General features: G+C 43.1%; 2 protein-coding genes across 10 annotated transcripts in view; one reads left to right on the forward strand and one right to left on the reverse strand.

The window, feature by feature from the left end:
* C6H2orf76 (chromosome 6 C2orf76 homolog) overlaps positions 1–17,693 on the reverse strand; it is a 63,106-nt gene extending 45,413 nt beyond the window's left edge. For 2 of the 7 annotated variants that reach the window (XM_008999020.5, XM_002749518.7), the window contains exon 1: positions 17,657–17,693. The gene's annotated coding sequence lies outside the window, so the exon portion shown is untranslated. Of the gene's footprint in view, positions 1–8,812; positions 8,927–9,348; positions 9,465–17,375 lie in introns of all 7 variants that reach the window. The other 5 variants (XM_054257705.2, XM_054257707.2, XM_054257706.2 and 2 more) reach the window with 5 other exon arrangements.
* Positions 17,694–17,801: 108 nt separating this feature from the next.
* Positions 17,802–23,344, forward strand: DBI (diazepam binding inhibitor, acyl-CoA binding protein). 3 transcript variants are annotated; one of them, XM_008999021.5, is made up of 4 exons: positions 17,802–18,325; positions 19,010–19,127; positions 21,568–21,630; positions 23,047–23,344. In XM_008999021.5, the coding sequence occupies exons 1-4, from the start codon at positions 18,308–18,310 to the stop codon at positions 23,118–23,120; spliced, it is 273 nt and encodes a 90-aa protein (XP_008997269.1). In that variant the 5' UTR covers positions 17,802–18,307; the 3' UTR covers positions 23,121–23,344. The 3 variants fall into 3 exon arrangements, with proteins under 3 accessions (XP_008997269.1, XP_003733242.1, XP_035160975.3); XM_003733194.6 differs by having other exon boundaries at positions 17,802–17,924; XM_035305084.3 differs by having other exon boundaries at positions 18,134–18,387.
* Positions 23,345–24,141: the final 797 nt, after the last annotated feature.

A 24,141-nucleotide genomic window follows, 5' to 3' on the forward strand; every position in this document is an offset into this window, starting at 1 on the left:
TTTTAGGAAAGAAGGGATAACTGAACAAAGCCAACAATATCAAACTTACAGAGTACTGGAAAGGAAGTGATGAGCTAAGAACTTAGTCATACTCCTGATATGTACTAAGAGACATCAAATAAATCCAAACAGCATTCGGAGGCACCAGCAGCAGGTCACATGCCCAGAGGAGTCTGAACTTGTTCAGGATGGTACAAGCCCCTTGCTGCCTCTCCAGTGGTGTATGTCACCATCAAAGTTGCTTTTCACATATCCCTCCAGCCACAATGACAGTTCACAGTTCCTCACACGCACCACGCTGTAGCCAAGCCTTTTCTACACCTCTCCAGGCCTGGCTTCTCTCCAAAATCTCTCCACCCCTCTCCCTCTTTGCTTTCCCAGAGGCTCCTTCAAGACCCAGCTCAAGGGCTATCTTTTGCAGGACACCTTTGAGCGGGGCTCCTCCTCTCCCCTAGGCTGAGCCACGGGCCCCTCTGCATGCTGTAGCGCCTACCATTCCCTTATTCATGTCATCTGTTTAAGAGGTCTGGCTGACAAGCTCCTTAAGGGAAAGAATGCCATGTGGTTATGTGGACCCAACAGCCTGTGTAGCATGAGGCACTTCAGAAGCCCCATAAATGTTTTTTTTTTAATTGTTAACTTTGTGTAGAGCTAGGGTCTTACTATGTTGCCCAGGCTGGTATTGAACTCCTATGCTCAAGTAATCCTCCTGCTTTAGCTTCCCAAAGCACAGGATTCCAGGTGTAAGCCACCACACCCAGCGCCCATAAATGTGTGTAGAACTAATGAGCAGTTAAAGTGGGTGGGGGAACCTGAATTTTTCCATTTCCTAAGGACACACTAACGTAGCAATCTCACTAAAGACACAGGACCCAAGAAAATGTATGAGACATGGAAAAAAATCTTTTTTCTACAGAATATAAAATCTTTCTTAATCCAAATTAATATTAATTATATATTTATAAAATGTAACATTTCAACAGCAACTTGATTCTATTCATAATTATATATGTTAGATTTAATGTAGGATATGGGTATATTTCAACACAAAAGACCCAGGTGGTGCTTTGAAAAGTAAGAGTGCCTAGGGCTTAGGAAGGTCTTTAAACCTCTCTGCCTAAAACACCTGTAGTTCTAGCTAATACTTCCCCAGCTGGTTTGGGGCAGTGAAGTAAAGCCCATATGCAAAGCAAAACAAAACTCTTACAAACAAACAAAGTAACACAAAACTTGCATAGGAACTGCCTTGTATGGAGGTCCCTGTTTGCTGGCCAGTAACCACTGCATCAGAGCAGCCCAGCACCCTCCCCTCTGCAGCTGCTTTTTTGGTCTAAGCTACAAGGATGATGAGGAGGGAAGCACAGCTTGGAAGCTTTGAGGCCCCATAAATGAGATGGGCCTTCACCCTTCAGTCCTGAAGCCTGTGGTGGAAATTCAGCAACCAAGGAAAGCCAAAACAAGCTAAATGCAAGCTCCTTAAGCTGCCCAGTGGCTCCCCTTCCCAAGCTGGCTGGTCTCCCCCAGGGCAGAGCTCTAAGCTGCAGAGCTATGGGCAAGCAGGGGACAGCTTCTGGGTGAAAAACTAGGCAGCACACACGAAAGCTCAGAGCCAAGCATCAAGATAAGCAAAAACACTCACAAGATACTTGATTGTTGACATTATACTAATCTCTATCAACTCAAAAAAAAAACACATACACATCACTGCAGTTGATTCTGGTTGTTGGTAGTAGTTATGGTTTATAAAGTTGGCTTCGAACACTGAATTAGCAAATCCTGAACCAATGCTCCTAGGGGAAATACAGGTTAAGGATCTTGTGAGCCTGTCATCACATTTTGGCAAATAATCAATACACAATCTTGTTTCATGCGTGTTTCTGTTGTAAAAGACGTTATGTTTTGCTGATTCATCAGCACTGAACTCATAGCCAACAGCACTACAGAACCTGCCTGAACAAAGCTTAGCTAACACAGTAGTTTCTCCATAAGGCACATCACAGCCTTCCTGCACCTAGGAACGCTTGACGGCATATCTGCACTATGCTTGGAGGACATTTTAAATAGTAGAATCACCAACAGAAAAGCATTAAAATGAAAAAAAAAAATGGCACTAAATAGACCACAAACTGGTCACTTGTTTACAATATAAGAGCTGAAACAAGAAGGCAGAGCAACTGAGCATGGTGGCTCACGCCTATAATCCCAGCACTTTGGGAGGCCAAGGCAGGAGGATCACTTGAGCCTAGAAGTTCAAGACCAGCCTGGGTAACACAGCGAGACCCTATCTCTACAAAAAAATTACCAAAATTGGGTGGGTGTGGTAACATAATCCCAGCTACTCAGGAGGCTGAGGTAGGAGGATCACCTGAGCCTCGGAGGTGGAGGTTGCAGTGAGCCAAGATTGTGCCACTGAACTCCAGCCCCAGCCTGGACAACAGAGCAGGATCCTATCTCAAAAAAACAAAGGCAGAGCGTTGTCTTGTTTGACCTCAGCTGAGAACATACTGAGTGACTCAAATTTTCACTGCTCTGCCCATGTCCAAGAATGACCAACAAAGTGCCATGAGTATTGTTTAGGGGGTTACAAATAAATGTTAGTATACATGTGAATTTGCAAATACAGAATCTGAAAATAATTAGGATTAACTGTACTACCAAAAAAACACAGTATATATATATGCCTTATGGAATTTGAAGAAAGCATGTTTTTGACCTTTTTGTAAGAGAATGGAATCGCAAATGAGCTAACTATTAGAAGCTTTAAGGGTAGGAAAAGCACTCTAAGCACTAAGGCAGTTAACACAGAGAAGACCTTATAACCACTTGCCTACTGGCTGAACTTCCTTCATGCCATAGGCAAGTTTCCAATAAATTATGTTTATGACAAGAATTTTAACAGACTCCTACAGAGAATCATTTTGAAAAACTGAAATATTTTATAAAGCATATCTACTCCCTAAGTTTAAGTACTGTAAAATCACACTTGTCATGTCAAGTTTGCTTTAAAGTTTGTCTTATCCAAATGAAAAAGGTACAACTTTCAAAAAGGCAAGGTTCTAACCACTGTTCAATTAAATTTGGCCTAAAGCTGCCTCCATAGGTAATGAACTGCACCCTATCTTACTATGTAAACAAGCTGCAACCTAGCTTGCTAGTGTATTCTTATAATAAGTAACTGAGTCTCAGCCAATCACAGCAGCCAAACTTTCAGCTGATACAGGCCTCAAACTGCCAAAACATGTCAAAATAAGGCAAAAGCCAAGCTGTAACCAATCAGACTACTTCTGTCTATCACTTCTGCTTTGGGTCTATAAATACTGCCTGCTGAGTATTTATAGACAGAAATACTGTTGCTGGTTAGAGCTCTCTGAACCTTTACTGGTTCAGATGCTGCCTAATTCATGCAGTTTCTTTACTCAAATAAACACTGCTAAATTAAATTTGTCAAAAGTTTTCCTTTTAACACCATAGTCAGTCTCTCTCTGAAGATACATATAGATAGAATATATATATATATATATATATATATATATATATATATATGTGTGTGTGTGTGTGTAGTATATTAGCATGATTACATATACATATCAGACTAAGTGTTTAAATCTCCTCTAGATTTAGGAACAGTATCACAGGGCACAGAGTCCATCACCTTACTTTTAAAACAACTAAAATCAATACAAAGAAAATATTAAATACAGTTGTTACTGTTTTTTATGTGAGGAAACTACATTGATAAAGGTGACTAGGTATAAAAGGAGAAAGAGCAGGAAACTGCTAAGAGAAAAATCACTGAATAGGCAAATGATTTTGAAACTGCACCTTAATCATTTTGGAGTAAATAATCCTTAAGTACAACTAAATAGCATTCAAATATGTCATTTTACCAAAAAAAAAAATGTTATTTAATGCCAGGGGTGATCTGGGGGAGCCTAAATTATTTCTATTACCCTTCTTAAAAAGACCAAACACCTAGCATACTGTTAGTAGAGATAAATAATATAAGCTCACCATTTACAGAAAATTTAACCTTGGCAGATTAGTAACTTTATATTAAATTTCAGTTTAAAGTTTATAAGAATGACAAATTAAAATTAATTCACACGTAGGACTATGATTAAAAGTAAAATGTTAATTGCAACTTAATCTATCCTGGCCTACTTCAAAAGCATAATTTTAACTCTTAGATGGAGAACACAATTTTCTTCTAAAAATAGATCTTGGTAACAATAAAATATCAAGAGCTGGACATTATAATAAAAAGAAAAAAGGTAACAAGAATTTTTTTTTTTTTTTTATGTTTTTGACAGTCTCGCTGTAGTCTTGCTCTGTCACCCAGGCTGGAGTACAGTGGCACAATCTCAGCTCACTGCAACCTCTGCCTCCTGCATTCAAGCAATTCTTCTGCTCAACCTCCTGAGTAGCTGGGACTACAGGTGTGTGCTGCCATGCCTGGCAATTATTTGTATTTTCAGTAGAGCTGAATTTCATCATGTTGGCCAGGCTGGTCTCGAACTCCTGATCTCAGGTGATCAGCCTGCCTTGACCTCCCAAAGTGCTAGGATTATAGGCGTGAGCCATCGCGCCCAGCCCCAAAAATTTCCTTATTACAACAGACTGGAGAAGGGGTGGAAGGAGGATTGGTAGATGCTGGTTGAAGGTACAGTTGAAATTAAATAGAAAAAATAAGTTCTGGTGTTCTATGGTTAACAGTACATTACAAAAGGCTAGAAGAGAAATCTTTAAATATCCTCACCACAAAGAAATAAATACATGAGGCAATGGTCACACTAAGTACCCTGATTTGCTCATTCTACAACATATATATGAATTGAAACATCAAATTGTACTCCCAAAATATATAAATACACATCAAAGAATCTGCTTTAAATTTTTCAAAAGCACATATTTTTAAATATAAAACTCAGTATTTATAAACTACATTTATAGCAGGGCATGGTGGCTCATGCTTGTAATCCCAGCCTTTGGGAGGCTGAGGCAGGCAGATAACTGACAGATAACTTGAGGTCAGGAGTTTGAGACAAGTCTGGCCAACATGGTGAAACCCCGTCTCTACTAAAAATACAGAAAAAAATTAGCCAGGTGTAGTGGCACACTCCTGTAATCCCAGCTACTCTAAGGGTTGAGACATGAGAATCACTTGAACCAAGAGCTGGAGGTTGCAGTGAGCCGAGATTGCACCACTGCACTCCAGCCTGGGAAACAGTGTGAGGCTCCATCTCAAAATATAAAAACTTAAGAAAACAAAACCCTACATTTATAAACTAGGACTATATAAGCAGTAAATAACATTTGAAACCTTCTTGGCCTTTTCTTTAGGTTTAGCTGCATAATACAAATGAAAGCACCATTATTCCAGAAGACTTGGTTAAATCATCTTTAACTGACAGAACTTTTGAGATAGATATTTTCAACATGAAATTCATTTATAAATGATTTCAAAGTCTTCAACCTCAACCACTGTTCAGATAGGTTAAAAAAAATAAAATAAAATCTTCCACCTTCACCTCTAGGGGTTTAGGTAACACAGTAGGTACAAGGTAAATTTTAGCTAATCTGCAGACTGGCATATGCTTCTCCATGCTGTAATTGCTTTACTGCATAATGACATTAGCAGCTGACCTTCCCTGAGAAAGGGCCATAAACAGTTCCAAATAAATACATCCTTGATTACTGTTCACATCTACAATACACCACCCACTGGCAAATCAACACCTACAACTCCTCAGACCTGCCATTATGACCTTCAATTTGGCGCAAATGCACAAAACCATAGTGTGTTTTCTCTGCTCAAGACATGCAAGACTCTCCATAAACCATTCTGCACAGTTGAGTTTGCCAAAGGGTTGGAGACGTAACCATTTGGAAAGAATATTCACACACTTTCTTTCTTAAACAAGGTATACTGAGTATAAATTCTATTTTTCTTGATTTGCAATCACCAGTGAGAATGTTAATCCTTGTACTGTGGGTTGGGAGACATTTCTCCATGGGTCTCTCATACTTTGGCATGTCTTATAAGCAGATGAGCTGGCTGCTTTCGTTCTGAACTATCTTTCAAGGATATGTGTATAGCAAACAGCTTAGAAAAACAGAGACAGTGTTTCCCACCAGACTGTTCAGTAAAATGAAGATACCTCACTCCGGGGTAAGGCTGGGCAGGTTTGCTTGCAGCCCTTTATAAAGAATTTGATTTAACTAAACCTGGGGTTCTACAGCTGAGACACAAAACAACTGCACCTGCAGCAGCACCTGAGCTACTCTGATTCCCCCTGTGGGACCCAGAGGCAAGAGGAATGAAATAAATTCTTCCTCTCAGTGGGGGCATTAGATTCTCATAGGAGCAAACCCTATTATGAACTGGGCATACAAGAGATCCAGGTTACATGCTCCTTATGAAAATATAATGGCTGATGATCTGAGGTGGGGCAGTTTCATCCCAAAACCATCCCCTCTACCACCCCATCCATGAAAAAATTGTCTTCCATGAAACCAGTCCCTGGTGCCAAAAAGGTTGAGGCCCGTTGCTCTACAACACCATCCACCCAACAGGATGTAATGGACATTTATAGAACACCCCACAAATGACTGCAAAATGCATATTCTTTTCAAGTATCCACAAAATATATGTCAAGACATCCATATCCTGCACCACAGGAAAAAACCATGACAAGTTTAAAGAAGTGAAATTAAACAGTGTGTTCTCTGACCACAGTGGAATCAAATCAGGAAAGGCTTCAAACACTTGGAAACTAAGCAACAGACTACTGAACAAGCCCTGGACCAAAGAGGAAGTCTCAAAGGAAACTAAGGCCAGGTTTGGTGGCTCACCCTGTCATCCCAGCACTTTGGGAGGCTGAAGCAGGCAAATCACTTGACATCCGGAGTTAGAGACCAGCCTAGCCAACATAGTGAAACCCCATCTCTACTAAAAATACAAAAATCAGCTGGGCGTGGTGGCAGCACTGTAATCCCAACTACTCAGGAGGCTGAGGCAGGAGAATCACTTGAACCCAGGAGGCAGAGGTTGCAGTGAGCCGAGATCACTACATTCCAGCCTAAGAGACAGAGTGAGACTCTGTCTCAAAAAAAAAAAAAGGAACTAAAAATACACTGAACTGAATGAAAGTGGGACACAGTTAAAGCACTGTGAAGAGGAAAATGTATAGCATTAAATGAGAAAAAGTCTCAAGTCAATAATCTAAGCTCCCGCCTAAAGAACCTAGAAAATCAAAAGCAAAACAAACACAAAGCAAGCAGGAGGAAAGAAATAATAATGAATGGAAATCAATAAAATTGAAAACAGAAAACCAATAGGAAGTCCATGAAAAAAAGAGCTGGTTCTTTGAAAAGATATTTTCAACACAGACAAATCTTGAGCAAGACAAGCTAGGGAAAAAAAAGAAAAGAAAAGAAAAGAAAAGAAAAGAAAAGAAAGAGAAAGGAAAGAAAGAAAGAAAGAAAGAAAGAAAGAAAGAAAGAAAGAAAGAAAGAAAGAAAGAGAAAAGAAGGCACAAGTATCGGGAATGAAACAGAGGATATCATTATAGACTCTGCACATATCAAAGGATAATAAGGGAATACTATGAACTAATTACATACATACATTTCACAAAACAGACAAAATGGACCAATTTCTTAAAAAACACAAACTACCACCATTCACCAACATGAAATAGACAATACAAATAGCCCTATAACTATTAAAGAAGTTAAATTCATAATTTAAGAACTCCCAAGAAAGAAATCTCCTTGAGAACTTGATGGAGTTCCTGGAAAAAAGAAGGGAAGGAAGCGAGGAAGGAGAAAAGAAAATAAATCTCCAGGCCTAAAGGTTTCAATAGTGAACTCTACAAAACATTTAATGAAGAATTAACATCAATTGTACACAACCTCTTTCAGAAAATGGGAAAGGAAGGAACATTTCCTAATTCAGTTTTTGAAGCTAGTATTTTTCCACAATAATAAAGCCAGACAAAGCCATTACTAAAAAAGGACAATGACAGACCAATATCCCTTTAAACATGAAAATCCTTAGTAAGACATCAACAAATAGAATTTGCCAATATATAAAAATATACACCATGACCAAGTGGAGGTTCTTCCAGAAAAGCAAGGTTAGTTTAATTTTTTAAAATCAGTCAATGTAATCCACCATATTAACAAGTTAAAGAAGAAAAATCACATGATCATATCAAGGGATACAGAAAAGGTATCTAACAAAAGTCAAAGGAGACTCAACATCCATTCCCGATAAGGACTCTCAGAAAAACAAGAATAGAGGGGAACATCTCAACTTGATAAAAAAACAAAACAAAACTAGAGCTAACATTAGGCTTCATGATTAAAGACTGAATGCCTTCCCCCTAAGATCAGGAGCAAGGAAAGATAGTCCTTCTCACCACTCTTATTCAACATGCTGCTGGAAGTTCTAGCCAGTGAAATAAGGCAAGAAAAGGTAATAAAAGGCAGAGTGATGAGAAGGGAAGAAATAAAACTGTCCCTATTTGCAGATGACATAATTATCTACACAGAAAAATCCCAAGAATTCTCAAAAAAAATCCAGAATTAATGAATTTGGCAAAGTCACAGGATACAAAATAAACACACAAAACCAACTATATTTCTATATAGTAGCAAGGAACACATTTACACAATTAAAAATACAGTAACGAGGCCAGGGCAGGAGAATCACAAGGTCAAGGGTTCAAGACCAACCGGCCAATGTATTTAAACCCCTCCCCCGTCTCTACTAAAAATACAAAAATTAACTGGGTGTGGTGGCACGGACCTGTAATCCCAGCTACTCAGGAGGCTGAGGCAGGAGAATCACTTGAACCCAGGAGGTGGCAGCTGCCGTGAGCTGAGACACTATTGCACTCCAGCCAAGCAACAGAGCAAGACTCTGTCAAAAAAAAAAAAAAAGAAGAAGAAGAAAAGAAAAATACAATAACATTTGCAGTCACTCAAAAACAAATATTTAGGTGTAAATCTAACAAAACACGCACAATATAGAAATTAGGCCAATTAATAACACTGAAAGGCCTCTAAGTGTTCAAGGGACAGAAAGAGTTGTTAGTCACAGGAATAGTTGTTAGTCTCTCATTTTAACTCAAAAGTTAGAAATTATTAAGCTTAGCTGGGAAGGCACGTCAAAAGCCAAGATAGGTTGAATGAAAAAAAAAAAAAAAAAGATAGGTTGAATGCTAGGCCCCTTGCACCAGTTAGCCAAGTTGTGAATACAAAGACAAAGTTCTTGAGGAAATTAAAATGTTATTACAATGAACACACAAATGATTAAAACTAGGCAGGAGTCATGGCACACACCTTTAATCCCAGCTACTTGGGAGGCTGAGGCAGGAGAATCACTTGAGCCCAGGAGGTAGAGGTTGCAGTGAGCTGAGACTGCGCCACGGCACTCCAGCCTAAATGACAGCGCAAGACTGTCTCAAAAAGCAGAACAGCCTGTTACTAACATAGAGAAAGTCTGAGTGCTCTGGATAGAAGATCAAACCACCCACATTTCCTTAAGCCAAAGCCTATCCAGAGAAAGGCCCTAACACTCTTCAATTCTTTGAAGGCTAAGAGAGGTGAGAAAGCTACGGAAAAAAAGTGAAGCTAGCCGGGGTTGGTTCATAATGTTTAAGGAAAGCAGCAGTCTCCATAACAAAAAGTGCAAAATGAAGCCTCAAGTGCTGACGCTGCAGCTGCAGCAAGGTATCCTGAAGATCTAGCTAAGACTGGCGAAGCTGGTAGATTTCAATGCAGACAAAACAGCCTTATATTGGAAGATGATGCCATCTAGGATCTGCATAATAGGGAGAAGTCAATGCCTGGTTTTAAAGCTTCGAACGACAGGCTGACTGTTGTTAAGGGTTAATGCAGCTGGTGACTTTCATTTGAAGCCAATGCTCAATGATCATTCCAACAATCTTAGAGCCCATAAGAATTAAGTTAACTCTACTCTGTCTGTGCTGTAAAACTGAAAAAAACAAAGGCTGCATGACAGTGCATCTGTTTATAGCATCGTTTATTAAATATCTTAAGCCCACTGTTGAGACCTAATGCTCAGAAAAAAAAAGATTCCTTTCAAAATATTACTGCTCATTGACGATGCACCTGACCACCCGAGCATTCTGATGGACATGTACAAGGAAATTCATGTTTTCATGCCTGCTACCACAATATGCATTCTGAAGCCTACAGATCAAGAAGTAATTTCAACTTTCATGTCTTATTATTTAAGAAATACATTGTGTAAGACTATAGCTATCATAGATAGTGATTCCTCAGATGGAGATGGGCAAAATAACGCAAAAACCTTCTGGAAAGGATCCACCATTCTAGAGGTTGTTAAGAATATTCATGATTTATGGGAGGAGGTCAAAATAGCAACATTAACAAGACTTTGGAAGAACTTGACTACAACGCTCATGGTTGACTTTGAGGAGTTCAAGATTTCAGTGGAGGAAATAATAGCAGATGTGGGGGAAACAGCAAGACAACTAGAATTAGAAGTGAAGCCTTAAGATAGGACTGAATTGCTGCAATCCCATAATGAAATAAATACCAGCAGATTAGGAGTTGCTTCTAATGGACGAGGAAAGAAAGCAGTTTCTTGAGACAAAATCTACTCCTGGTGAAAATGCTCTCCCTGTCGCTGGAGTGCAGTGTTGAAATGACAACAAAGGATTTAGAATACTGCATAAACTTGTAAAGCAACAGCAAGGTTTGAGAGAACTGACTCCAATGTTGAAAGTTCTTCCATGGATAAAATGCTATCAAATGGCATTCATGTAACAGAGACGTCTTTCTTGAAAGGAAAAGTCAATCAATACAACAAACGTCATTGTTGGCTTATTTGAAGAAATCGCTACAGCCACTCCAGCCTTCAGCAAGCACCACACTGATGTCAGCAGCCATCAACGTTGAGGCAAGACCCTCAACCAGCAAAAGGATCATGACTCGCTGAAGCCAGATGATAGTTAGCATTTTTTTAGCAATCAAGTATTTTTCATTAAGATATGTACATTTGAGGTCAGGTGCAGTAGTTCACACCTGTAATCCCAGCACTTTGGGAGGCCGAGGCAGGTGGATCACCTGAGGTCAGGAGTTCAAGACCAGCCTGGCCAACATGGTGAAACTCCCTCTCTACTAAAAATATAAAATTAGCCAGGTGTGGTGGCACATTCCTGTAATCTCAGCTACTTTGGAGGCTGAGACAGGACAATCACTTGAACTGGGAGGCAGAGATTGCGGTGAGCCAAGATTGTGCCATTCCACTCCAATCTGGGCAACAAGAGCAAAACTCTGTCTCAAAAAAAAAAAAAATATATATATATATATATATATATATACACATATATATATACATTTGTTTGACATAATGCTATTACGCCCTTTATAACAGACTATATGTATAGTGTAAACATAATTTTTATATACAGTGGAAAACCAAAAAATTGTGACCAAACCTGCAATATCTCTGAGGTCTGCCTGTAGACAAGTGATTGGCAGCAGCTTTATTCATAATGGCCAAAAAGTGGAAACAATAGAGATATCCTTCAAAGACTGAATGGTTAAACTCTTTCATCCATATGATGGAATAGTACTCAGCCATAAAACAGAACAAAACTATCATTCACTCAACAACCTAGATGAATCACTAGAGAATTATTCGGAGTGAAAAAAAAATCCAAAAAGGCTATATGCCACACAATTTGATGATATAACATTTTTGAAATAATAAAATTATAGAAATAGAGAAATGTGTGGTTGCCAGGGGCTAAGGAGGAGGAAGGAAGGAAGTGGTTGTGGCTGCAAGGCAATATGAGGAATCTCTGATGATGGAAATAGTTATCTTACTTACACGTATCAGTGTCAATGTATGGACTGTGTTATGTATTCTATATGGTTTTGCAAGATGTTGCCACTGAGAGAAACTAGATAAGGGGCACAAGAGATCTCTCTGGACTACAGCAGTCCTCACTTGCAGTTCCACTTTAGATGGTTTGCCCAGGGTCAACCATTGTCCAAAAATACTAAATAAGAATTCTAGAAGTAAACAATCGAATTTTAATACAATATATTGTGCTAATTGTTCCATTTTATTATTTTGTCACTCTCTTTTATTATAGATATGTATGTACAGTTAGCCCTACATATCTGTGAGTTCTGCCTTTGCAGAGTCAACCAACCTCAGATGAAAATATCCAGGGAAGAAAACAATAGAAAAATACAAATATACTAATAAAACCACAAATTGTAAAATACAGTATCATGACTATTTATACAGCATTTACATGGTATGTAGTGTTATAAGTAACCTAGAGATGATTGAAAGTGTACAGGAGGATGTGTATAAGTTGCATGCAAATACTACATCATTTTATATAAGGGACTTGCACATCCATGGATTTGTGGCATCCACAGGAGGTCACCCACAGAAAAGGTTTGGGAGTGGAAGACAACCATACAGAAAAAAGCATATATATAAGGGTTCAGGCCTCCATTGAGGGGAGGTCTTAGAACTTAGCCTCTGAGGATAAAGAAGGACTACTGTATTTTTTATAACTGCACGTCAATCTAGAGTTAGCTCAAATTAATGTTTTTTTAAACAACATTGCCCTTCAAAGGAATTATTAGCCAAAGTGTGCCACCAGTTTTTTTTGCTTTGAGGCAGGGTCTCTCCCTGTTGCCTAGGCTGGAGTGTAGTGCAGGATTATACCTCACTGCAGCCTTGTCACCAGATTTTAATAGTGTCCTTTTGAACAACAGGTGTTCAACCTATATATTTTTCTGCCTGTGGCATCCCTGAAGAAGATCAATCCCTTCCCTTCCTCCTCAGCCTACTCAATGTGAAAATGACATGTATAAAGACCTTTGTGATGATCTACGTCCTCCTAATGAACAGTAAATAATTTTCTCTTCCTTGTGATTTTCTTAGCAACATTCTAGTTTACTTTTAAAAATATAGTATATGACATATAAAATATGTGCTAATCAACTGTTTATTACCAGTAAGACTTCTAGTCAACAGTAGGGTATTAATAGTTAAGTTTTAGGGTAATCAAAAGTTACACACAGATTTTGGACTGTGTGGAGGGTCAGTGCCCCTAACCCCTGTGTTGTTCAAGGGTCAGCTGCATTTTTAATTTTCTTGTTGACAAGGAGAAGAGTTTACTAAGAAAATTCATCTCTAACAACCTAGTTTTGAAGCATTTTCCAGATGTTTGTCATGTGTAGCTAGGAGCCAGAAAAACAGGCAAAGATGTAGAAGACAATGTAGATTTAGAAGGGAATATATAATACTAACACATTTTTATTAAAGTATGAAGTGGTACAAGAACTCAGTACTGAATAAACATATTTTCATTACTCCTGCCCATAATCATGAATGCTTCTAAACAGAGTACAGGCAGCACCTGACCAGTGTACAATCAACCCATGGAGAAGCATTTCTAAAGGAAGTCCTCCCCTTCTTACTCCCAGCCAGCCTAGGACACTTCCCTTTCAGAATCTTCCACTCCGAAGCCTTCTCTGCTTCTCACATCAACCCTGACCAACCCCAGCCCAAGTTGGCCAGGCGGAAAAAAGAGGAGGAAGAAAATGGTACACATGTGAACGTGAGCATGCCCCAACCGCCTCAGTCCTAACCACCTCAGCCCTAACCGCCAGGCAGAAAGATGAGGAAGAAGAAAATGGTACACATGTGAACATATGCATGCCACACACGTGTTCACTCTTCTCTCATGTCCACTTTGCTGCAATTCCTCTGAAGATGAACACCCAGAGGAAGGAAAGGATAAGAATGGTAAAGGGCTTGCTAACACCTCCAGCTGCCAGTCCTCCTCTCACCACAGTTATGAGGAAAGCCAGGCTTCATTCTTACCCTCCCCGCCAACACACACACCCCAACTCTCACCTCCCTCAGCCTTCACAAAACCCTTGACTCCACTCCACCCATACCTCCCCAATCCTATCCAGAAGCACTTCCAAAGTGCCTTCTTCCCTTTATAACTAGTCCCTTCCAGCTTTGCTGGAGCCCTGCCACAGGAGTCACATTCCAAGCAACCAGAAAGAAAATACAGAATAAATGTAATTTGTTATTTGTGGATGCCCTAACCCTTGCCTTCTAGTAACTCTAGTTATTAGAGCAACTAGGAAGCTCTCCTGTAATTGTAGTTCATTTTCTGGTGATTAGGTTACTTTTAGAAAACAGAGGTTTCATTTATACTAAGAAAGTTAATATTAAAGTACTATTCTTACCCACTGAGCAAGAACTGCTTTCACTTATTAATATACCTTGCCAGGGCCAGGCATAACACCTCAGTTCTGTAATCCCAGCACCACAGGAGGTCGAAGCATGGGGATCACTTGAGCCCAGGAGTTCAAGACCAACCTGGACAACATGCAAAAACCCACCTCCTCAAAAAATACAAAAAATTAGCCAGGCATATTGGCATGCACCTGTAGTACCAGTTACTGGGGAGGCTGAGGTGGGAGGAATCAACTGAGCCCAGGAAATCAAGGCTGCAGTGGGCCATGATCGTGCCACTCCACTCCAGCCTGGGTAACACAGTGAGATCCTGTCTCAAAAAAATAGATAGATCGGACCGGCCATGGTGGCTCATGCCTGTAATCCCAGCACTAAAGGAGGCCGAGGTGGGCGGATCATGAGGTGAGGAGATAGAGACCATCCTGGCCAACATGGTGAAAACCCACTTCTACTAAAAATACAAAAAATTAGCCAGCCTTGGTGGTGCATGTCTCAAATGCCAGCTACCTGGGAGGCTGAGGCAGGAGAATTGCTTGAACCTGGGAGGCAGAGGTTGCAGTGAGCCAAGATCATGCCACTGCAACACAGCAAGACACTCCGTCTCAAAAAAATAGATAGATGATAGATAGATAGATAGATAGATAGATAGATAGGGAGGAAGAAAGAGAGAGGGAGAGAGGGTGGGGAGAGAGGGAGAGGAGATGGAGAGGGATGGACAGGGAGAGAGAGAGAGGCGAGATTGATTGATCTTGGCCATCTGGCTTTATGCTGAGACCCAGCAAGTGAAGCCTGTGGCAGACAAGAGTGTTATCTATGAAAAAAATAAAAATAAAAAATAAATAAAAAGTGGTATCCCCAGATGTGAAGGCAAACTATAACAATGACAATGACCTCTCTACTGACTGGCAGGGTCGACTCGGCTGACAAGTTGGCTGGGCAGGTTTCTCATCTCCAGGTGCTCTGCTTCTAAAGCTGGGAGTGGTACAAAAAGATTACATGGTTCTTGCACCAGAGTTCATCTACTTTACTCAAGCCCATAATTTTACATTCAGTTCTAACCAAATTTAGATGGTTTCCAAGTTCACAGTTAGATCAGAAGGGAATAAATCTTCATAGAGAGAAGAACACTTTATTCATCCAACAACTATTTGTTGAGTGCCTAAGAAGTGCCAGGCACTTGGAAATACAGCAGTGACTGATACACAATGACCCCATCCTCCTGGCTTACTGTGTTTGGTGGGAGGTAGGGGCAGAGGGTTAGACAGTAGAAAAGTAAATTAAAATAACTGTAAATAAAATAACATGTTACGGTTGCTAACCAGGACATAAACAGAGTACAGATCTTGCACTCTCAGAATTATGAAAAGCAATACTCAAGCAAGGCCAGGCACAGTGGCTTACACCTGTACTCCCAGCACATTGGGAGGCCAAGGTGGAAGGATCACTTGAGCCCAGGAGATCAAGTCCAACAACACAGCAAGACCCCATCTCTACAAAAAACAAAAATAAGAGAATTATCCAAGCATGGTGGTTGTGCCCATAGTTCCAGCTATGTGGGAGGCTGAGGTGAGAGGATCACTTGAGGTCTGGAGTTCAAGGCTGCAGAGAGCTGAGATTGCACCACTGAATTCCAGCTTCAGTAAAAGAGTGAGACCTCATCACACACACATACAAAATTTTAAAACTAAAAACTAAGGTAAAGCAACTTATCTTTGAAAAGTGATAACTGCATTATTAAGGCACATAACCTCAGCAATACCCTAACTTAAAACCTGCTGACTAGATGTATTTGACTGCAAATCTGGCCCACACAAGCAATAATCTGAGTTTCCATCAAGGAAGCTGTAAGGACCAAGTAGATCAAAATCAAATCCAGGACTCAAATGGAAAAAGCACCTCTGAATTGTGATTTTCAAAGAAACTTGCGTTTCTTACACTTCAGTGTACTTTCCCCATATTTAACGCCACGATTTTTGTTAATTTGTTTGGTTTTCCTTTCTCAAACAAAATTATTCTTAGACTGAAAATTCTAGATTTGTTCCCTATTGCATCTTCATTTCTTCCCAAACATTTCATAAAACCTGACCTACATTAAGTTAGCAAGTCTGAAAGCTTCTACCGTCCCTGTTGGGGGTTGGGGGGAGGTATAGGGAGGGCAGAGATTTGTAGTCCAGCTCTCTTGCCACAAATTAGGAATTAGAGAGGTATGATTTTGCTTTTTTAATGATCTCCAGATAATTTTCCACAATTCCCTCTCTTCACCCAGTTCCTTTGAAACCACTGCCAGAGAAGTCTTCCTTGAGCTTAAGCACTGATCCTAAAACGCTTCCATATACCTGTGTTGCCCCTTTCTGTTCCCATGGAGATTACCCTCTGTAACAATCTTGCAAAGACGTTCCCCTCAGTCTCCTCATCCTCTGATCAAACCCTCTTACAATTTCCCATCTCACTCAGAATGACAGTCAAAGTCCCTGTGATGGCCAACTTCTGCATCACCTAGCCAGCCTGCCACCTCCAGAACTATCCACCCTCATCTTTCTACTCTTCCCCTGGTTACCTGCCCACGCCTTCACACTTGTTCTCAGCTTGGAATCCTCCCTACCTTCCTTGAGGAACTTTCTCAAATGTCACCTTCCCTCAATACTCCACTTCCCCTATTTAAAACTATAAATTTCCAACTCACTAAGCCCCTAAATAACTGTATTTAACTTACTGTATAAACTACTTTCCCTACTTTTAAGTTGCAAGATTGCAGGGATTCATTGTTTTGTTCATTGCTGTCTCCCAAAGTTTAGAACAGTGCAAGATACCCAACGGTTCAATAAACAGCCATTCATTTAACAAATATTTGCTCAGCACCTGGTCCCATCCAAGTTTGTTACATCAAGACAAATAAGATACTGTCCCTGCCTTTAACGCACCAGATGGAGAAATGCACCACAAACATAAACGTGCAATACAGGACTGAAAACTAAGGCCACAGGCAAGTCAAAGAATGTGTCAGAAGTTCAGAGGAAGAGGCCTCGGCTTCGCCTTTCTGGAAACCAGTCCAGCTTTCCACCATCACGCAGCTCACCAGGGACCATCCCCGGGCGTCTCCTCCAGACCCCAAGAGAGGCGCGTGTCCCGCCTGCCATCCCCAGGCCTAAGAGTTTACTTTTCCAGAGATGCAACTTCCGGCCTCTTCCTGCCAGGCAAGTGATTTAAGGAAAGAAAAGAAATATAAGTATCTCCGCTCTTCGGTCTCCGTCCCCTCCCCTTCCCCCGCGTGCCGTCCCCACTGTGGCCCAGGACTGAACACAACTCTCGTCCAACTCTGGGCCCCTGGACTAGCCGCCCTACTTCCGCGAGCCCCACCTGCTCCCGGCGTCCCCTTCGGCTTCTTTCAGCGCATGCGCAAGCAGGCCCACGTGGGTCGGGTGGGGCTGGCGCCTTGGCGGGGGCTGGGCACGCCCCTAGCGCAGAGCTGGCTTCTGATTGGCTTCTCGGTCCTCGCCCGAGCAGAGTTAGGACGAGTAGACCGCGCCTCTAAAGGCGCCTGCCAGCTGTCTGGGCGATTGCTTCCTACTCCTTGCCTTTTCCGCGGGCTCCGTGGAGTTCTTGCAAGCCGGCCAGGATGTCTCAGGTACAGCGCGTGCACAGCCAGGCTCCGAAGGTGCAGCGGGCGGGGTCCTGTCGGGGGCTCACCCGGCAGCTAGAGCTCTAGGGCTCTTTCCTTCTGTGCCCTACAGTTCCTCCTGGACCCATGCCTAGCGCTGATTCGCTGGACAGGACCTTGTGAGAGGGACTTTCCGTTTGGGGAGTTCTAAATCTGCTGCCCACCCCGCCACTGCTGGAAAGTTGCCCATGGGGTGGACTTCGCGGTGTAGCGAGAGAGGGGTGGGAGTCGAGGGTGCTTGATGGAAAGATGGGGGAAGGGGTTGCACGGATTGGAGGAGCGAGGAGACTCAGTCCCCATCCCGAAGCACCAGGCAGGGCGTCGCGGCGGAGTGGGGGAGCGCTTAGGCCATGGCCGGGAGCTTGGAGGTCAGGGGAAGTACAGGGCTGGGTGCTCCGCGTGCGGGACGGGAGTCCCTCCCTTCCCTCCAGTGTAGACCCTTGTCTGGGACCAAGCTTTGTGGGGCGACCTCTGGCTCCTCTCGCCCGCCTTTCCCAATCCGGGCACTGAGACAGAGGTCGGTGTTGAACGCCCGGGCCCCAAGGGAGGGGAGGGGACCAGCTGGCTCCGGCGCTGACACCGCGGCACTCGTGCCTGTCCCCTTTCAGCTGTTTGGAACATGCTGTGCCGCCCCTATCCCCAAGCCAGGGCTTCTCTGGAACCCCGACCACTCCCTAGTGCCTGGCCGGTTGGGCAGTTGGCCGCGCTGCTCCTCGGGTAGAGTGAACACCCACTGCGGGCAAAGGGTTAGCCTGCCTTCTTTACTCCTGTATTTCCAGACCAGATGCCTGCGTTAGTGAGAGTGCTCGATATATGGTTTTCGACTGAATGAGTGAACTGGACGGGCTTCCCCTGCTTGTGTTGCTAAATCTTTGTAGCTGCCCTGTTGTGGCAGGGCGGGGCAGACACACTTAAGGGTCTGCATTGTAGGAAGGGTGCAGCCTTTCCCACCTCTCCATCCCTGTAGCTGGGCTCTGTTCAGGTCACAGCAGGACTCCTGCCCTCTCACACCCAGAGGAGGCCCTCAGTCCTCTCCTCTCCCTTCCATTTAGGCTGAGTTTGAGAAAGCTGCAGAAGAAGTTAAGAACCTTAAGACCAAGCCAGGAGATGATGAAATGCTTTTCATCTACGGCCACTACAAACAAGCGACTGTGGGTGACATAAATACAGGTATGTGGAGCGGGGATTGGAAGGGCCTCTGCTCATCAAAGCAGGCTCTGCTACAAGTACCTGGGAACTTCACTCTCAAACTGCCTGAGGCTCTGCTCTGCAAGTGGGTATGGAAAGATGGTGGAAGGGTGGCATGGATTGGAAAGTGAAGCGACTCAGATCCTATCCCAAAGCACCGATGGCTCCTGGGGTGGAAAAGACCATGTTCAGGATTCTCAGTGTCTCCAGTAGCAGAATTCAAATCCTGGTTTTAGCAGGGTTTTACTGGTTATCACCAGCAGCTCCTCTCTGCTAGAGAAGAAGCAAAGACTGCAGCTTGGAAAAGACTTGCTCTAGGCTCTCAGCTCAGTGGTAGTATTGTTGAGCCATTCAGCTTCTACCTCAGATGGGCAGGATCAAAGTTGGAGTACTTGGCAGCCTGGTTAAGCCTGATGTCAGGAGCAGAGAAACACCTGGGCCAGGTCAGAGCATTTCACTGACAAGTCTGTGCCTTCCTGACCCAAAATCTCGGCACAGAGTTTGAGGCTGTGCTTTGTACTGTCACATCTGTAATAACATCATCTTTCCTGCCTTGGGCAGGTTTCATTCTGCCCCTGAGTCCCTGAAACCAGTGGATACTGAGGCAACAGCACAGTGCATTCTGTGTAAGGACTCAGAGTTGTCACGGCAACACACAAGCAAGGTCTCCCCTGCCCCTGTTCAGGAGGAAGGTGAGCACAGTCTGCATTTCCACAGTAGCTGGGGTGGAAGATGGAGCAGGTGGGCTGGCTGTCAGCCAGTTGGAAGCAAGAAATGGCACCCAGAGCGAAGGATCACAGGCAGTGCCAAATCAAACACTGGGGCTCACACGGAACACTTAGTTGAGGAAGGTCTTGTGGCAAAGATGAGTTTTACAGTGAGTTTATAAACTCTTCTCCCAGGGAGGGGAAGGAAAGGTGAAGCAGGGGAGGCCAGAGGTACTGAGTACTTTTGGGACAAACAGTATTTTCACAGAGACTGGCCTGTGTTCATACTAGAGTTACCAGTTTTCACATGAGTCTAGGTTGACTGGCGTGGGAACCTATCACTTCCTGATCAAAGAGATATCATCAGCGCTCTCTAGAGCTTTACTATACAGCCCTATTACCCAATTATAAAACATGATAGTGCAAACGTAACAGTTTACTATAATGGCCAGTAGCCACATATGACTATATAAATTTTAACTGAGACCAGGCTCAGTGACTCACACCTGTAATCCCAGCACTTTGGGAGGCCAAGGTGGGTGGATCACAAGGTCCCGAGTTCAAAACCAGCCTATGTTGATGGGCCAACATAGTGAAACCCCATCTCTACTAAAAATACAAAAATTAACCAGGCATGGTGGCACATGCCTGTAGTCCAAGCTACTCAGGAGGCTGAGGTAAGAGAATCGCTTGAACCCGGGAGGCAGAGGTTGTGGTGAGCCAAGATTGTGCCACTGAATTCCAGCCTGGGCAACAGAGCAAGACTCCATCTCAAAAAAATAATAATAATAATTAACTGAAAATAGAAATTGTTAAATAAAATCAAGTTTAGTCTTCATTCACAGGTGCCACATTTCAGGTGCTTAGTAGTCATTTGAGGTCCTCAGTGTGGCAAGTGGCTCCTGAATTGGACGTTGCAAATGTACATGCACATTTCCACTCCCAGGGCTGTGGAGAGAGTGTCCAGGGGTGCTGCTCTAGGATTCTGACGATGACCGCAAGTAGTTTTTTTCAGATGTCCCTGGGAACACTTCCCTGAAAGCGCTCAGGGACATTTTCTCAGGCACAGTGCTCAGGCTATGGACTCTGATTGTTCCCTTTGGCTCTGGAGCTGGGCATGGTAGTGAAATAGGACAACAGGGAAATGGTGAGTGTGTCTCCTAACTGCAGATGATAACAGGCATATAAGCATAAAGTCATCATATAACTTAAAGAAACCCTACCCTCAGTGAAAATGCCCACAGATCAACAAGAAATAGACTAACAATTTGGTAGAAAAATGGGGCTAGGATATAAATAGATAGTTTATAGGAAAGGACACCTGATAACATTAATGATTAGGGAGAGAAATTGGGCAGCTAACAGCGGGGAAATTTTATAGTATTTTTCTCTGTAGCTTTATGAGTGTATGTTTTTTTAAAAAAATTATAATTAAAGTATAATTTTTAAAAGGAGAAATTTTGGAGTCATTTCACTTGTAGGACAAAGACTATCTTGTAATAAGAATAGTGTTCTTCCTATTTCCTCTAGATTTTAAGTTTGGATTGCCATACATCTGTTTTTCTTAAGGCAGAACCCACACTACTAGCCCCATTTAACCCCATGACAAAGGCTAGAAGGAACAGGTGTAATAGTAGATGGGAGTCATGGCGAGAAGGTCTATCAAGTTCTCCATTAGAATTTGAAGCAGATCTAATGTCTTTTCTTCTCTTAAGAACGGCCTGGGATGTTGGACTTCAAGGGCAAGGCCAAGTGGGATGCTTGGAATGAGCTGAAAGGTAATTGTTCTAATCAGTTTCCCTCATCTGTGAAACCCAGTAATGAAAGAATCTTCATTACGAAGTGTAAGGGAAGAGAAGAGAAAACAAAGTCCACGGGGCACGTGCAGGAAACCAGTCTGACCTGTGCCAGAATGGGAAAAAAATGGACCACCTACTTTTTCTCCTGACACTATTTATGCCTTTTCTAAAAGCACCATCTCTGAGCAAGAGTATCATCTAGAGAGGAGGGGCTGGGGACCAGGCTGTCGAAAAATAGGTTGGGAAGTGATGTAGTTGGCGTGGGCTTCAGATGTGTTCAGAATAAGGGGTGGTTTCCTGTCTACAGCTCCCTCTCCCCCACAGGCTAGGTGATGACCCCCTTTCCCCCATGGCCCTCCCCAGTTCCCTCCCAGCCAGAAGGGTACATAGAAGAAGGGAATGAGCTAATGCATGGCAAGCTGCTGGCATCGTAGGCTCTGTGAATGGAGCCATTATATGCTAAGCACCAGCAGCCAAGAAGTATCCAAGCTCCTACTTAATCACGTGCCACCTGCAACAGCAAGACCCAAGAGTTGGCACCAAAGCTCCTGGCAACATTAGTGTTCCCGCTGGCTAGTTTCTGAATAAGCCCTCTGTCTTTCTACAAATGAGAAACCCTTGAATTCAGAAAGGGCCACAATACAATAAACACACTCCTAGGATCTGCAGGTAACTGGGAAGGGAATGCCTGGCCATTTTCATGGGACATTTCCATACCATCCCCAGGCCCCATGTACTCTCCCTTGCTTCAGAACAAGCTCTGAGTTTCAGGGGGTCTCTCCTCTTCACCATAGAATCCAGGAAACTGTGTGTTACTGTCTCTGACGATACATTCAGTGTCCTTTCTACTGCACCAAGAAGACAAAAATTTGTCTCATTCCCCTCCAAGAAGCAGCTACTTTTGCTCAGAGATCCTGAAACTTTTCTCATAGCCTGTCTCTGGGGAGAAGGGGGTGCCTGGCTTTGCTTTTTCACTGCCAGCTTAACAGCCCTGGGAGATTGGAGCCCAAACACAGAGACACTGAAAAAAGGCCAAAGCCACTGCCAGCCACAAGAGTTAGCAGGACCAGTAAAGTCACCAGGAAACAGTGATCGTTTCCTGCCTGTCTGGAGGGAAGCTCACGCTGGCCATTCCCCCAGGACAGGTGGAGGATGCAGGTGGCCAGCAGATGGGCGACAGGTCTTGGCCAGCCCCACCAGGCTTTCTGAGTACAGTGGTTTGTGGAGCATTCACTTCGGATACTGTCTCCTCCAACATGTAATTAGTAGAAGCCCAACTTTCTAAGTGAGACACTGAGCCTAGGAGAGTTCCAGCAGAGCTGCCTGGGGCTCTGGAGGCTGCTTGTTTCCTACCATGCTGCCTCCCTGACAGATATTCCTGTTGATTCCTTGCAGGGACTACCAAGGAAGATGCCATGAAAGCTTACATCAACAAAGTGGAAGAGCTAAAGAAAAAATACGGGATGTGAGAGACTGGATTTGGTTGCCAAGCCATGTGTTTATCCTAAACTGAGACAATGCCTTGTTTTTTCTAATACTGTGGATGGTAGGAATTCGGGAAAATAACCAGTTAACCCAGCTACTCAAGGCTGCTCACCATATGGCTCTAAAAGATTAGGGGCTAAAACGATTACTGACCTTCCTTGAGTAGTTTTTATCTGAGATCAATTAAAAGTGTATTTGTTAATTTAAAGAACTTTAGTGATCTGAGTTCTTGAGATAATATACTCTGTCTGACCTCGACCTTGTTTCCTTTTTCTAAAGGCCTCCTCTGGAAGTGCTTCAGCTGCATATCTAGTAGAGTATGAGGCAGGCAGTCCTGCCCTGAGCACTGGCCCAGGGTGTGCTGGCCCTTTGTGGGGAGGAAGAGGATGGTAGAAGCAGCCTTTCTCTCCTCCTTCCTGGTTCAGCCACACTGAGGAAGGTGAGGCAGGCTGGCTGAGACCTCAGTCTGCAGGTACTTCTGTCAGGGGCATTCCTGTCCCAGGCGCTATGCGTGGCAGGGTTTACAATGTTTGAAGTTTGTCTGAGGTCCAGCCAGTCCCTGATTCCAGAGTACACAGGCCAGGTTGGAAGCCCCCATCAAGAATGGAGTGTGCACCTGACAGAAGGTGTTCCCTAAGTCCCAGGGGAAGCCACAGACAGCTGTGTGGGCAACAGTCAGTGGCAAGGGGTGTCCTCTACAGATAGTGGGGAGCAGAACCCTGGGAGCTTGCAGAGGAAAAAGGCTGGAGCTTGACTCTGGAGGACATAGGACATAGGTTGTTGAAAAGTGATAATGAAAAAAAGGAGACAGCTGTCTAGACCCTTCTTGCCACATGTTCCCCTTCAGCTCTTGAATTTACAACCCCACCATCCTTTGCAACAGGGATTGTATCTCATTATTGTGGAATGGACATTACTGTGCCCGTTAGTTGAGTGAGGAAATTAAGGCTCAGAATTGATTTAACTGGATCCAAGTCCAGGGCTCGCTGGCCAGGAAGACCCTGT

Source organism: Callithrix jacchus, chromosome 6 (assembly GCF_049354715.1).
Source record: "Callithrix jacchus isolate 240 chromosome 6, calJac240_pri, whole genome shotgun sequence".
Taxonomy (NCBI): Eukaryota; Metazoa; Chordata; class Mammalia; order Primates; family Cebidae; genus Callithrix; species Callithrix jacchus.